Raw genomic sequence first — 15,970 nt, 5'->3', positions numbered from 1 at the left:
GGGGAAGGCTGGTGGCCGCGCACGGCCGTGCTCTCTGACGAGCCGTGCGGAGGGACCTGTCCCCGTCCCCCGGGGCCGGGCTCCGCACGGCACCGCGGCCGCCCCCGGCCTGCCGCAGCCCCCTCCCCGCGGCGCCGCGGCCCCGTCCCGAGGGGTCACCCCGGGCACCGAGGCCGCGGGAGCCCGGCGCCGCCGCCGCCCTCACCCCGCGGCTCGGAGCGCGGCGCCCGGCACGGCCCCGGCGTCCCGCCCGCCCCCGCCCCTCACCGGCCAGCTGAGTCACGAAGGCCTCGGCCACCAGCGACATGTCGCGGAGGGCGGGCGGGCCGAGGGCACGCACAGGAACTGGGCGCCGCGCCGCCGGCGGGGCAACGACTGCATCCGGGGCCGGGGCGGGGCCCGCGGCTCCCCCGCCCGCGGGGCGCAGCGCCGGGGCCTGCCAGCGCGGAGCCGTGCCTGCGGGAGCGGGCAGGGGTGCTCCTAGGGGAATGTCCGAGCACCCCGGCCTGCGAGCGACGGTCACTTCCCTCTGTTAGCCCAGCCTGAGGGCAAAACCCCGGGAGCTCCCGGCGGGGCACTGCCTGCTCAGCCTCTGCCCCCTTAGCTTGGAAATAGGGCACAAGGGAACGGAGCTCCCAAATGCTTCCCGGAGCGTCTCGGGACAGTAGGTTAGAACTAAAGAACATAGTTCCCTTTTCTTCGTCCCAGGTTGGGAGTCTTAATTCCAGAAGACAAACGCTGCTTTTTGGAATGTACGCCTTGCCTTTAAGCAACCATAAATTTCTTGGTCTTAATTCTATAATATAAAGACTACTTGAGTGTTGGAAAATGCTATAAAATTATATACTCAGTATGTTGATTGCAGAGAAAATAAAGGATATGTGAATTACTGGTTTCATTATCTTGCAGTCCCTCTTGATCCTCATTCCTTTAGCCACACTTCAATAAGAATTAGAATATCTCATTTTATCAAGTATGATTTTACTGTGATGGACAGATAGCAAAACATTTCAGTCTTGTAAAATCTTTAATATTTTATGTACAGAGGACATGGGACATAAAGATGTATTAATGTTTGTAAAGCATGTGAAACTCCCCTGGTAACACTTACTGTTTAATCATTCTTCATATGAATATATTGAATATATTCTTCACATGATAGTGGAAGCATGCTATTAGAGCAGTAGCAAAAGCAGAAGAGCCAGTAGATACATTGGAACAATGGACTGAGGACTTAAAACAGTGAAGTTTAAGAGAACTGATTATTTTTAAATGCTGATGAAAGCTCCGTTTCTAATTACAGCTGTAAGTTGAATAGCATTGAAATTACAGAAACTCTGAGCAGTCTTGAGAAGCTGAGTGCTTTGCATTAAGAGATTGCGAGAGTCAAAATTAAGCTGGTTTGTGCTGTTTGAGTCCTTTCATCATCAGCAGTCCTTAGAAGACTAAAAACACAAGCCATGGGGCAAAAGGCCGAGCTTGAACTAGGGATAAGCTAGGCCAAATCCATATATTAGCAGCCAATTAAAAAATAATGTTTCTTTGAAGAGCTCAGTTTGATATAAAGATGTCATCTGCAGAAATGGAGGCGAATGATGCAAAATAAATCAGGGTACAAAAACCAGAAAGTAATCTAGCAAGTATGAACAAATAAATACTGTTTTAGCAGAGTACATTTCAGGAAATCCTCCAGGGAGATCTCCAGGGACAATAGATGGGGGCAATGAAACTGACTGCTTCCCCACCTTCAACTTTATTCAACATACCTCTCTCCTCCAGCTTTTCAAGGAAATGCATCAGTCTCGTGAGCCTGGCTTCCTGCGGGATCTGCGTATGAGTTGTTTCTTCAGATGGCCTCACCATTAACAAACTTCTTTCTGGTAATTTTTGCTCCATGTCATGGAAAGCTCCCTCGCTTCCATAGATTTCAAAGGCTTCACAGCAGATCTCAAGGTGCTGGTCCCTCTGATTTCAGTGCACAGAAGGATGCGCTTTCAGCTGGGTTTTCAAGGGAAACTAAAAGCAGAATTACACTGTCCCTTGGGCTTCACATTTCTGAAGGTCAGCCCTCAATGAGGGGCGCTCACACAGGTGCACCAAAAAGATGGAGTTCAGTTTTCTTGTAGCCCATCTCTCCACTGGGCTGCCTTTACCCTGTAAGGTGTTAGTTGCTAGGGTTAAACTGACTGCAGGTGAAACAGGACTAGGACACATATACACATATTGCATTTTAAATAGTATGGAACTTGAATAGGATTAATATTCTGCCTAGGAAAAAGCAACTGTTCTTATTAGTTCCCTTAATATTATTTAGACAATTTTTAACATCTCTTTTTCTCTGTTAATATTTTACAAAATGTATGGCTAATAATAGTACATACCTTTATCTGCTGAATGAGTTTTTTGCAGATACAGTTGTTAGGAATACTTTACAAAAGGAATTGTGAGATGACAACAAATGACTTTTGGTCTTGTGCATTTTTTGAAAGCTGTTTGCTTTGTAGCACTATTGTTGGCCATTCAAATTACAGTCTAGCTAGCCATGTGGATGACAGTAGATAAGATTAAACAAATCACCAGAAAATGAAGGCATTTAAATTAGTTTCTCCAAAACTTAGAATGCTGCTAGGCATCACGTGCTGTTCTGAAGCTCATGAAGCACATTATGCACTAAGTCCAGTTTAAGGTGGATACAAGAGTATTGTATCAGCCCGACACTGGTTGCAAATATTCCTCTTCAGAGAACTGTTGAGGCAGAGAACACTGCACAGTTGATCTGTGTTGCAGTATAACTTTTCTTCATCCCAAGACAGCAAGCTCGGGCCACGTGCTGCTCAGCAGACCTCATCAGAGCACTTTCTCAGTGTACAACGGGGGACGTCTGCCCAAAACACTGCTCTGCATTTCCACGGAGCAGGTCTCTAACAAGTCAGGCCTTTCCAAGACACAGGAGGAATGCTGACAGCCACAGATTCAATTAGCAATGGTTCTGTCAAAGAGAACTGTGCAGAAATTTTGTGCATGGGGGAAGTGTCTGAAGACTACTTGTGTGGTACAGCTGGAGTTTTGAGTAAAGGCCAAGTAGAGAGACACGGGGAGAAAAAAACAGCACTGAACTGCCTTCTCCTTGCCTGGCCCACAGTCAGGCTGCCCCTCTGGTGGAACTTAGGGCATCCTGGGGGCTGCTCAGCATTATAGTGCCTGTCAGTGTCTTTAAAGAGCTTTTATGGCTGCTGGAAATCTCTACAATGAAGGAAGACTTGAGTAAGTCCTTCCCTGCCAACATATCCAGTGCCAGGCAGCAGCAGGAGGGTGTTTTTAGCATGACTTCATGCCAGAGGTTCTCTGTACACTAAACAGTCTGGCAAGGTACACAAACCAACAGAAACAGATGAATCTGGACTAGCATGATCAAATAGATCAAATAGGGCATTTGGTATACTTTTAAGGCAAGTGCTTGCCTATCAGCCATTCCATGCAATCCACTGTTCCGTATGAGGAATGATGCCAAAACTACTCAAGCATGAGCCAAGCTGCAAGTTTTTCAGTTACACACACAATCTTGCGAGTTTACTAAGGAGATACCACTATATGGAACCTGAATTCAAAATTGAGGCCAAACTCAACTCTGTAGCTCCAGTGCACTTCCTTGGGAAGTTGGTGTAAATGTTTTATGGTAGTGTCCCTGATGGAGTAAGAAATAAAGTTGGGTTTATGAAAGTTCAGGTGTACCTTACAATCAGTTTTCATACTAATAAAATGAATTGCATGCTGCTGACAGTATTCTCTAATTTTCATAATCAGGTAGGCTCAAAAGGGTTTAATTGTTGCATAAAACAAGATAAGATATGATTTCTAGGAATATATGTCTATAAAAATGCAATAGTCAGAGTACTAACATTAATCACTTCACACTTAAGAAAGATACTGCATACTTAATTGACAAATGAAAAAACACTGATGCCTTTTCTAGCAACCTACATGAAGATAGAAAGGGTTTATTAGAGTTTTAAGAGATACAAGAGTAGCATTTCTGAAAGCAAACAGGGAATCACAGGCTGTATGAATGCCATTAGATTAATCATTTTCTTCTTTTCTCACCTCCTTTTCTGCATTCTTTTATTCAGTGGGGTGAATTTTCAGGGGTGCCAGGCCTACTTTAGCAATCTGTCATCCCTGCAGCTGCACTGAGCGGACATCAAAGCAGCTGTGCAGAAACCCAAACTTCGCTATTTTATTCACTGAAGGTGTTACCAGCCCCCAGGCTCTTGCATATCCCTGTCATTCCCAGCAGCTGCTGAGGAAGCTTGCTCTGTGCTCTGAAATAGCTAAAATCTTGAAGTCAGACCTTGATCTTCCCAGCTTTACCTGAGCTTTCCCAGAGGAGCTCTGCAGGTGGGCAGGGCACAGCCTCTACAGCCCATCCCAGTGCTCTCAGCCCAGGGCATCAGGCACTTCCACAGGGACAGGGACATCAGCTCATAAGTCAGATTCTAAGTAAGGAGGAGCCATGGCTAGGCAAAGAGGGCAATGCCCCAGGCTGAGCTTTGAATAGATCCACTGGGTCACTGGAGGGGAGGCTGTTCCAGCTGGGGCCCAGGACCATGACAGTGTCTCAGCTGCCCATGGAGCGTATTTCTCCATGCAAGTGGTGGATTTAGAGCAACAGGTTTCACACAGGTTATGCTTTACAGGATCGGGATTTGACTTTTAAACAAAATCTCAGATCAGAGGGACCTGCAAGCAGGAGCTTCCAGAAGGGAGACAACAGGTTTGTCCTGGTTTCCCTGCCTGTGCTAGTGCACAGTCCATTACTCTTCCTGCCAAAGTCTGCCTTTGGTTTCCTTGGATCCAGCCTGTGTTAACAGGCTGCTTCCATACTTGTCTATCATTTTCTATCTTTTTTTTAATCCCTAGTTGACCAGACACCAACAAGTCTTTTTTTTTTTTTTTTTTTTTTTTTTAATCATGGCTCTGGACTGCACTGTAAAAATGACACAAATTGTCAAAGCAGCAATCATGACTCCAGCTTGCAGTAGCAATGTCTGTAAAGGTTCATCCTGATATTTGTGTAGCTCATACTGTAACAAAATCCAGATCCATCTTGTTAATGAAAATAAGAATAATGATTCACAGTTTGACTGTAGGCACTGGTTAGGCAAGTCTTCTCAAACTCTACAGATGTTATCAGGAAAATTAAGGAGCTGAAATTGAATTCAATTTCTGGACAAGCATGGTAAATACTGAGGAGGTTTATTAATTCATCAAAGCTCCTTGTGAGAGGGTCTAAACCCTTTTCTGGAGGCCAGCATAGAAAGAAACTACTTTCTTCTTCTTCCTGTAGAAATGATCAAAACTGCCTACCCTGCATGGAGGGAAGAGTCAGCTATAGTGAAATATTCATCTGCAACACACTGTTAAGAGGGACGTGCTGTGAATTATTGTAGAGCTGGGCAGAAAATGGTTACCTTGTCCCAAAAGATTTTTGAGATTAGAAATGTGTTGCTATTCCACACCAAGATAAAACCAAAACCCTTTGAATGATCCAAGAAAGGGAGAGGGAGCAAGACCAGCCTACAAAACCCTCTCATCCGTCATATGTGTGGAGCTCTTGGAACACCTGAGAAGAAAGTTTGGTAGAGAATTCATCAGATCCAAGCCAGCCCATCCAACCTCCACACCCCTGGGGAGTGCTTTAGGGAGACCAACATGCAGGAGCAGGGACGTGAGCCTTGCTGACCTTGAGTGAATGCCATCTCTGCTGAGCCAGGATGGGGCTTAGGTCTTGGCTTTTCATGCTGTTCATTTCACTTCAGCAAAAGAGTTGTGACTGGTTCTGCCTGATTACTTCATCCTCGTAGAAGCAACCCATTGTTTATCAGGCCTTTTCCATTATTACAGCTAAATACTGCAGAGCTGAATGATCTTTTATAAAATTTTAACCTTTAGATTGGAAATCTCCTCTTTTAAAAAGCTTACATGGAAATGACTTTATTTTCTGAATCATTTCCCCCATGTATCTCATAAATAAGAAGTTTTCTCTAGTGGGGATTTTTGGGTTTTTTTCCCAACACCTCCAGTTTAGACACATAGCTTGATCATCAGAGTGCCATTCTATATTTTTAAGGAAGGCTGAGAACTGGTTCAGTAGATACAACATAGCAGAAACTTCAGAAGTTGAATCTATTCCATCTAAAAATCATTGTCTTGTTCCATAAAAGGAACAAGAAAAGCTTAGCCATATCTTCATTACAGCTGTAGAACTTCATACTTGACATAGTTTCTCCCCAGGGTACAACTGTGGTAAGGAAAAAAAAATGCTGACTGAAATAACTTGGATGTCTATACATTAAAAACACATGGTCTTTCTGGTTGTAGGTATGAGATGGAGAGGCTGGGTACCTCCTGAGATTTGTGAGAAGATGTGGCAGATCAGATTGATCCTTTTCCTGGCACCAGGAGAAGGATGTGAGAAAAGCACCAGGTGTTTTCTTTGGTCTTTCTAGAGACAGAGCAAGCAGAAATAAAAAGTTGTGCAGCAATGATTTCAGAACATTTTGCAAATAAGATGCACTTTTTATCTTTCTGAGCACTGGGACATGGAAAAGGAATGCCTGGTTGAGAAATATTTTGAGTCACATGAGCAATATTCAGTTTACATAAATGTGCAGGGAGCACAGGCTAGCTAAATTTCAGCTTAATCCAGCTGAATTCCAGCCTAGTCCAGCTAACAGCCATGTGTATGCATGATGTTCCAAATCCCTTACTTCCTCTCAATTCCCTGGAGGCTGGAAAAGTTACAAGAGTAACATTGCTAGGATCTGAAACCCTCTTAGTCAGATGTTTAGAACTAAATGTGTTCAGTTAAAGTAATGCTGGTATAGAAGACTTACAGTGATGAGTCAGATCAGGCTAGTCTGCCTGAACTATCAGCAGAGTTGGATGCAAAGAGGACCAATGCAGAACAAGCCCTGAGACTAACAAATCCAGCAAATGTGAGTGATTTGTGACACTGCTTGTACATCATGTGGCCACTGGTGAGGCTCAGGCTGCAGCTGATGAAGACCTCAGGACACAAACTGCAGGATGGCAGTGACCGCAGGTCTGGGTGTCTCTGTCTGGATGTGACTGATGCCAACAACATCTAGATATGCCATGATACCATCATCTTTTTATTAAATACAATGAAATTCAAATTTAGGAAATTTTTGTTCAGAAAAACAGGCCAAAGCCATGTTCTTCCAATTCTTGAAAGCATGACTGTCTGCCTCTGGGATGGGTGAGCTCTGCTGCAGGCCTTAGATCACTGGTGATGTACACAACAGCATCACAGATGAATGGCACTGACAACCTGCAGACAGGATGTAAAGTTTTTATTCTTGTTTGGGTGTATCTTTTTTTTTTTTCTTTCAAATTTATTCTTACACCAGATTTGCGAGAGCTATTTTCTTGTATAACTCTTGATGCAACAATTCGCACATGTAAAGTCCCAAATCGGATTAACAAATCTATTTGATTTAGTACTACATTTGAAAAGCAACCAGAAGCACCAGGTGGTCTGTTTCTTAAGTGAGATGTGACATTAAGAGTGTTCAGCCAGTCCTGTCCTATTTTTTGGAACTTTCTGCCTGGTCACATTGAAATTAAAGTCACAGTTCTCACAGTGCTGGTTACAATTACAAAATTTTACAAAATCTTTGGTCTGTTAGAAGATGTCACCCTGTTACATGCACTGTTGGGGGGCTGGTCTCTCCAGTATGAGAAAATGTGGTTGATAGCTCATTGGTACATATTACACATTTCCTCAGCTGGATTTCTAAAGGGAAAGATAGATTATTTTATTGATAGGCTTTTAACACTGTTTGATAATTATCATTGAATTTGATACACTTGGATGTTGAAGAAAATGTCACTCCACATAAACGGTGTAATTTATAAATCTATAAATGTCTGTGTATTAAAAATAATTATACAAATATCTATGCTTAAGATGTGGATCAAATACTAGAGGTTGCCAGGATTAGAAACTGTTTCCATTATCTGAACAGTAACTGGGCAAAATCAGATCTGAGTAGTCATTAAAAAATTTAGTGATATTTTTATCTGTTTTCAAATACCACTCTAAACTTTATAGTGTTTAATCTAGCTTACTTGTTAAATGAACATAAAAAGAGGCATTAGGAATGTAGATTTAGTGTAGCACACCCGTTAAGATGAAGACTAATGGCAGGAAAGCCTTAGCTCTCAGATTCTCCTGCTATGCTAATGTCACCAGAATCAGATTACCGGGTTACAGGTGTTTTTCATTGGCTGTATGGGCAGAAGGAACGGTTCTTTTTGCCCCACAGAAGCAGGTCTCTGATCCACTGAATTCACACATGGGTGGCATTTTATGCTCACCCACAGCAGCGTGGATTGATGCTGTGCTAAGGTCTTTGTTCTCTGTGTAAGGGCTCAAGCACCCTGGTTAGTGTGTCCCGCACACTGGTCGTGTCGGGGTCTCACTCTAAGGTCAGGGCCATGGGCCAGACTGATTGGGTTAGACCTGCTGAACACTTGCATAAGGCACAATACACCATCCCAGTTTAAAATGCCACATTTTTCAGAATAAAATGAATTTTTTTTGAGTTATTATTTGCAACGCTATGCTTTCTGGTGAAGCATAGTAAAAAAGATCTCTTTTCCAGGTGGTGGGAAGTCTGCTAGGCTAGTAGAAAAGAAACTGACTGGATTTGTTCCTGTGTTTGTTTGTTTACTTAAACTAGTGGTTTTCAATCTGCTAATCACCAGTGGTTGTTGTCTTTTGAAGAAACAAAAACACAAGAGTACCAAAATTGTTTCTAAAAAGCTCTTTTGTGGACCAGTGGTCTAAATTTTTTCAGTATAAAGGAAGCCTTGTCCAGTTCACAAAAAGTTCTCAGGACTGTATCTCCAGCAGAGATTTTAACACTCTATGTAAGAGTAAATTGGCTTAAACAGCCAAGGAAGATTTACAGCTGAGGGTTTCTTTGTTCACCTGGCTGATGATCAAGAACAGCAAAAGACTTCCAGATAAACCTAAACTACAGTAAGACATTGGCTCTGTGAAGCATCTTTTCCCTATATATTTCCCAGAATTATTTGGGGGCATTTAGAGATGTGGTTAAGCAGACGTGTGAGTAACAGATATTGTTATGATAGGGAGAAGAATGATTTGTCATTTGGTTCATCTTTCTTTATCAGGGTGACTTTCCTTTGCCAAAGACTCCTTAGTTCACTGACATTAGGAAAAGTTATAAGGAAACAATGGTTGAGATTGAGTGAATCACATAAACACATAGCTATATGTAGCCATATATTGCAAATAGAACAAAATGTGTGTCCCTTAAACTTCAGTCACCTCTTAATGATAGACTGGTAACAGCCATGTCTCATCTGTTTCTCTCAATGGTTTCTCTCCATTGCTATTTCTCTTCAGTCCTCAGGGATTTGCAAGCGTTCTTGGGGGTTCCTTGGCACTTAGGTTAACAGAGTGGTGCAGGACAAATCATAAGTATGATTTCTTAGCTGCTAGAGACAAATTCTTGGAACTCCAAGGAGGTGTTTGCAACTTGCAATTTTGTCTGCCAAGATTTTTCTTAGAAGAAATAATAGTCTGTTCTCCTCTATCCTCTCTAATAATAGTCTCTCTCCTGATAGCAATCTGTACCATTATTTGCATAAACCACAGTGCCAGGTTGTACCAATAAATAGTGGAGAGGGACACTTTCAAAAGGAGATTAAAATGTGGGGGGTGGGTTGTGTATTTTTGTCTTCTAGCTTAGAAAAAGCTTAGAAAGCTTTTCTAGCTTTCTGCTGGCTACTTGCATGGTCAAAATCAACCTGGATATGCAGCTTACAGCATAAAACAGTCGTTGGTTTGACCCTCAGCAAAGTGTTCCTGTGCTGTAATTCCAAGCAGTAACATACTAAATCTGGTTCTCTTGGGAAGACAGATACCCAGGCAAGCCTGGGTTCTTGCCTAAACTTGGTTTTCAAAGAGGTGAGTTCTTCTGTTATCATTTAGCTATCCAAAAGATATTAAATCTCTACATTCACATATACCACTTAGTAACAGTAATTTTACAACTTTTTTTTCTCTTGGAAGCCTTCCAAATCAATATTTTTGTTCTGTTTGAGGCAAAATGGGAACACATTAAAAATTACTTTGTTCATATCCCTTTGTAGCCTGGGGCCCTTTGAGCAACAGTCAGTAGGCAAAAATTAATATATGACTGAATGGTCTTTCTGTGGTTTCTAATGATGGCTGAGGTAAAAAAAAGGCCAGGAAATAGTAGTTTCATAATTTGTGAAAAATTATATGGTGGTGGGTATCTATTGAGTCCAGTCTGGAATATTTTGTTCCAATGGCAGTGAAAACTGCAGCTTGTGCTTTTACAACTAGCTGCCAAACCTAAAACTTGTTTCCAACTGCTAGGCTCAAATTGAGCATGTGTGAGACACAACTCTTGGAATTAAGTTTAAATGAGTGAATCTTAGACCTTATCTATCATTTATTTGTCTCGTGTGTGCACCCACGGATATCACAGGCATTTTTATTTAATTATTTAAGAATTGGCACGTGACTTGCCAATGACTGAGCTCCTTTCTTTGGGTAGCTTGCTGACAGAATAGTGCAAAGGAGCAATATCTAATCCGCATACAGCAAGAACTGTTTGTGAAGAGGAAGATCCTATTAAACTGGCCCTGTCACATGAGTGGAAATCACAATTAATATGAAGTACTGGTTCTTAAGACAGAATATAATTGTGCTCATACCACCAAATTCAGCCTGCCATAAGAGAGTCGTAAGGTTTCATCTTAATTTCAGAGTGAATCTCTGTGCATTCGGTCTGTGTCATTTTGATGGATACAGAACTGTGCACTGCTACAAGGCCAGGACATGTATTTATTTATTCAGGAAAATATCTGTCACAAAAACATTCATTGTAAAAGACTTAGTGTGCTCTAATGGTCTGATCCAGCACCACTGAAATCAATGAGAATCTTTCTTTGCATGTTGGTAGTGCACGAGTGTGCCAGCAGTACAGAAAGCATTCCTCTGGCCTGAAGTGCCAGGCACAAATGTCAAATCATTAGGAAAATAAAAGGCTGACAAACAAGCAACCCCATAGACATGCGACAAATTTAGAGGCAACTGAAAATACAGCTGTTTTCTAAAGTTTGTATGTGAAACATGTGTTCTGAGAAAAATGGGTTATTCCAGCTGTATGTCTATGCTCTTTTGTAGTATTAAAAAATACAAATGAAACAGTAGTAACAGAGTAGTTCATAAAAATGGACCTTAAAAACAACTGCAGAAAAGGGCTGATTAGTAGTGTACTTGCCTTTAAAATTCAACTTGCAAAACAAATTTGATTTATTCAAATTTTCATTAATTTTACCAGATTTTGTTTTATTCTGCTTTAAGTAGCACTTAAAAAAAAAAAAAAAAAGATGGCAGAAATATTATTTCCTGGTTTTTAATGAATGATCAGCCTGCAGTATAAACACTTGTTTGGTGTCATTACTTTAATGAAGAACTGCAAACCACACATTTTGGTTGCAGCTAGTTTCACACGAGTACTTCAGTCCTGGGAATTTTTAGGGCTATGCCATGAAGTGAAGCAGCCCAAGGGACATGAACCATAACTCTATGTACAGAACAAAAATGTGCCTGTGTGCATGCACAACCGTGAGCCTCTAGCAGTATTGTCCTTTGCCGGTACAGTCAGGATATGATGTGTGACAGCCCTTCTGTCTTGGGAAGTCCCTTCCTTTGGATGTTCACTGTGGGGAACATCCATCTCCTTGCCAAAGAGGCTCCTGGTCCTGTTTAGCCATGGACTTGTTGCCACAACATCATCATAACTTGCCTGCCCAGCTTTTGGGAGTAGTTTCCCAGGGTTCCCACCAACCTCTGCTGAAGCTTCCATCAGCAGTGGCTTCCCAGTCCCTCAGCAGAAATCTTCAGAAGAAAGCTTTAAGCAGAAGGGCACCTGGGGGGGTGGAAAGTATTACAGAGAGTAAGAATCTTCTTCATTGCAGACTTTTTGACTTGAGACATCCATCTTCATCTTCCCTCTGTGTTCGTTTTACCCAGCAAGCATCCAACAAAGACAAATAGTTGTTGGTGTCTGGGGCTGGCTTCTAGACAGGGACCCAGTGCATTCCACAGGTCTCCTTGAAGTCTGTCTTCCCCTAGTCCCATAATTGGGTTTTCACCCCAAAGTCCAACACTCAGCAGAAATCCAGGGCAGAAAGAGGCTTGTCCAAAATAAAAGCCCTGTCCACAAAAAAATAAAATCATCTTCACGTAAATCCAGATGTCATTCTTCTCCACATTGCTGTTTTGCTTTCCCACGCACAAATGGGAAAAAAGTCTAAGCTTGGTTCCTTTGTCCACTTTGATACTGTTATTTTATCTACGAGAACATTGCCAGTCTTTTTTGTGCAGGTATCCAAGCAAAAGACCCAGGAATCCTCTTGCCCTTTTGCCAGCATTAGTCTTTGGTGAAACCCAAGCATCTTTCTGAGCTTCAACAGGTCTTGAGGTTTTGCATGTGGTGAGATTTATTGTAAATAGATTTATAATGATGCAATTTTTTAACCATGAGATACAATGAAGACTGAGAGGGCTAAATGAACTGATTCTGGCCCTAGATGCTTTAAGAGGCTTTATATTGTCTACAGACATGTGAGGGGAGCTGGGAGTTAGCAGAGGGGCCACTGGCCAGTCCTGGGCTGCCCAGAGCCTCTGCAAGGGAAACCCAGCACCTCTGCAGTTTGAAAGGGAAGAGGTGCTCCTTTTAAGACTTTATTTCTTTTTAAATTTTACCTCACAGTTTTTTCTGTCAAAAACAGATTTTTGACTAAATCAGTCACATCAGGAAAAGAAATTGGAATGAATGAATGAATGAATGAATGAACAAATGAATGATGAGTAAATACAAGCAAAAACATCCTCTTTTTTGCAGCAATTTTGCAAAGGGCAGGGCAGAAGACAAGGACACTTCTTTCAAAAGGGGATCTTGGATTCATGCCATGACCATCCCTGACCCTTCCTGTAAGAGGAAGTTTCCCTGTTCTCCCGTGCTCTGCCTCGTCGGGGTTTCTCCCCTTCTGTACCAACTCTGCCTGAGCCCATGGATCTGTTTTTTTTAAATGCAAAACGGAGAACGGGTCGGGAGCACGGGACAGCCCCTCCAAGCACCCACCTCCGCCCGAACCCAGGGGAGCTGGCAGAGCCGGTCGCTGCCCTGCCTTGGGGGAGCGGCGCTCTCCGCTAACTCCTAGCTGCACCCCCCCGCTCGGTCCGACACCGAGCAGCGGCGCTCCGGGCCGGCGGTTTTCCCTGAATCCTCATAAATGAAACTGTACATAAAGTTGCAACAGAAAAAGCAGCGGAACTGCACAGCCGCGGTGCCGCGGGAAGACACACCCGGTGCCCCGCGGGCCGCAGCTTCCAGCCCGGCCCCGACATCCCCGCGGGCCCCTCCGTGCGGGCGGCGGAGCCTCAGGCGGGGCCGCCCGGGACAGCGGCGGGCGCGGCGGCGGGGGCGGCCAGCGCCTCCCGCTCCCGCTTCTTCTGCTTCATGCGGCGGTTCTGGAACCAGACCTTCACCTGGGCGTCGCGGAGGCGCAGCGAGCGGGCCACCTCGAGGCGGCGGGCCCGCGACAGGTAGCGGCTGAAGTGAAACTCCTTCTCCAGCTCCGTGAGCTGCCGGGTGCTGAAGCTGGTGCGTGCGGAGCAGGCGGGAGCTTCTCCCCCGCACGGCGCCGCACCGCCTGCAACGTCGAAAAACACCGCGCTTCAGCGGGGGCAAAGGCATGGGGTCGAGGCAGGAGAAGGGCAGAGGGGAGCCGGGATGGGAGCAGCCCCCGCCCGCTCCCCGCCGCCCCACTCACTTCTCCCGGGCGGGCTCCGCTTCGCTCGCATCCACTCGAAGGTACGGGGCGCCGCCGGGGCCGCCGCGGGAGCCGGGCAGCCGGGCGCGGGGGCGGCCCCGGGGCAGGGCGAGAGGTGCCGGAGCCCCCCGCCGCCCGCGCCGAGGCAGGGGCAGGGGCGCTCGGGGTCGGGCGGCGGCGAGCGGCCGATCCCGGGAAGGATGGACGTGGCGGAGCTCGGCGGTCCGGCTCCCCGGGACGGCCGGCAGCCGGGGCCCAGCGCCGCGGGGGCAGCGGCCGCGTACCCCAGCGCCTGCCGGGGGGGCGCGGAGCTGGCCGTGGTGCCCAGCGCCAGGAAGGCGTCGTCCCCTCGCTGGGGGTACGGGGCCTGCGGTACACCGCGGCACAGCCCCGGCGGAAAGGCGAGAGCAAAGTACCCCAGGTCCATGACCCACGGGGCAGCACCGCGCCCCGGCGGGGCAATATTGCCCTAATATAGGCCCTGGAGCGGGGCGGCCCGTCCCGCCCCGCGGCCAATGGGAGCCCGGAGGGGCGCCGCCAGCTCCCCTGCCCACGGCCCGCTGCCCCGGGCTGGCGCGGGGCTGCAGGAGGGCACCCCGGCCGCGCCGCACCGGGACTCCCCCGGGACAGGCCGCTCCACCGGGGCTCGACGGAGTCGCCGCACACTCGGGACGTTTACCGGGAGGTCAGAAGGTGAGTGAGCTGGCGCTTTCCCGCTATCCGAGCTCCCGTCCGGGCGCAGGTCTGCGCTCTCCCTTGCCCTGCAGCCGGCCAGACTGTGGGGACTCCCACGGGAGCCCACCCGGGCACACCCAGGTCTCCCCACCCGGAGGCTGGGGCGAGGGGCGGGATGCTACAGCACCTCATGGCACTTAATGGTCTCGTTCCATCAGATAAGTGCTCTGCTCTGCAGCCTCTCAAAAATGAATCTCCTCACCGTTAACAGGCTCACACCGTTAATGGACTTTTATTTTTCCCTTGGCGATTCGGCATTGTTTACTGAGTGTTTGCAGCTGGCAGGGAGCACCAAGTTGTTCTACCCAGCCAAATCGTCCAACTTTCTTGGTTTTCAATCCCCCAGAATGGCAGGAAACAGCAACAAGGTGAAGGAGGTGAAATCAGGACTCCCGACGTGATCATCTTTCCCTAAATGTCTCCAAGTGACACTTGACCATCCAGTCTGAGCCACGCTGATGTTTGATTCGGGTAATGATCGGTTTCATCCAGTGCCTCAGCTGATAACCACGTGTCAGTGCAGTTCAGAACAGCAGAAGGGTGTGCTGGGCCGAGTACACCTGGGCTTTGGTGACTTGGGACTGGACATGCAAGGAACACGAAGAAGGGCTACATCATGCTGCTTTGAATTAGACTTGTAACCTTCTAATTCTTTGTAGGTGAATGTGGAGTCAGCTGGGAAATGCAAGGGTTGTACGTTATTTAAAAATATCTTTTATTTCTAAATAAAAGCATGAAATTTATATGCCTTCATCCATCATCCAGTGCCTTCTACTCAACAGCTCAAGGAGCTAGCTCTACAAGCTCTTGGCAAAAGTGCCATTTGCTGTGGTCAGGAAGAGGCCAGAAATTTTGCAAGCATGATGCCAACCTCATGAAGGCAACCAGAATCCCCAGAGAAGGAAACATTCCTGTGGATTTCAGAGGGCCGGACCGGTGACAGGAAAAGGATATAATGGGGAGACATGATCAGCTCATTTCACTGACTCAGTACCTACTGTTTCCTATGGAGATTTGTGCTCTGCAGCTCAGCTCCACCATTATACCCAGCTGATTAATTCAGAGCAGATCTGTTGGGTTTTTCCTGCAGGGGCCCTGAGAGGACACATTGCTAGGATAGGCATGCGCATCCTGCAGAGGTACGGCAGCATTTCCCTGCACAGGGACCCAGATCAGTGACACAGCCTCCTATCAGCCCCACTTTCTCCCCAGCCAATATTGTTCATCCACTATAAACCAACTATTGCAGAGCAAAGGCTGGCTTTGTATGGGTAGTGTCTTAAGGGTGCCTGAACTGCATGTCTACAGA

General features: G+C 45.9%; 2 protein-coding genes across 2 annotated transcripts in view; both read right to left on the bottom strand.

Annotated features, from left to right (window-relative positions):
• Positions 1-868, bottom strand: part of MTX2 (metaxin 2) — a 30,360-nt gene extending 29,492 nt beyond the window's left edge. Inside the window, exon 1 of the mRNA XM_038142731.1 lies at positions 268-868. Within this exon, the coding sequence (XP_037998659.1) occupies positions 268-307 (40 nt within the window). The 5' untranslated portion in view covers positions 308-868. The remainder of the gene's footprint in view (positions 1-267) is intronic.
• A 10,051-nt stretch (positions 869-10,919) lies between these two features.
• Positions 10,920-14,353, bottom strand: LOC119703513 (homeobox protein Hox-D1-like). The gene is made up of 2 exons (XM_038143489.1): positions 13,927-14,353; positions 10,920-13,806 (listed from the first exon to the last, which is right to left on the bottom strand). The coding sequence occupies exons 1-2, from the start codon at positions 14,351-14,353 to the stop codon at positions 13,535-13,537; spliced, it is 699 nt and encodes a 232-aa protein (XP_037999417.1). The 3' UTR covers positions 10,920-13,534.
• Between the last annotated feature and the right edge of the window lie 1,617 nt (positions 14,354-15,970).

Source organism: Motacilla alba, chromosome 7 (assembly GCF_015832195.1).
Source record: "Motacilla alba alba isolate MOTALB_02 chromosome 7, Motacilla_alba_V1.0_pri, whole genome shotgun sequence".
Taxonomy (NCBI): domain Eukaryota; kingdom Metazoa; phylum Chordata; class Aves; order Passeriformes; family Motacillidae; genus Motacilla; species Motacilla alba.
The sequence above is the reverse complement of the archived record's forward strand: the minus strand, read 5'-3'. Positions and strand labels throughout refer to the sequence as shown.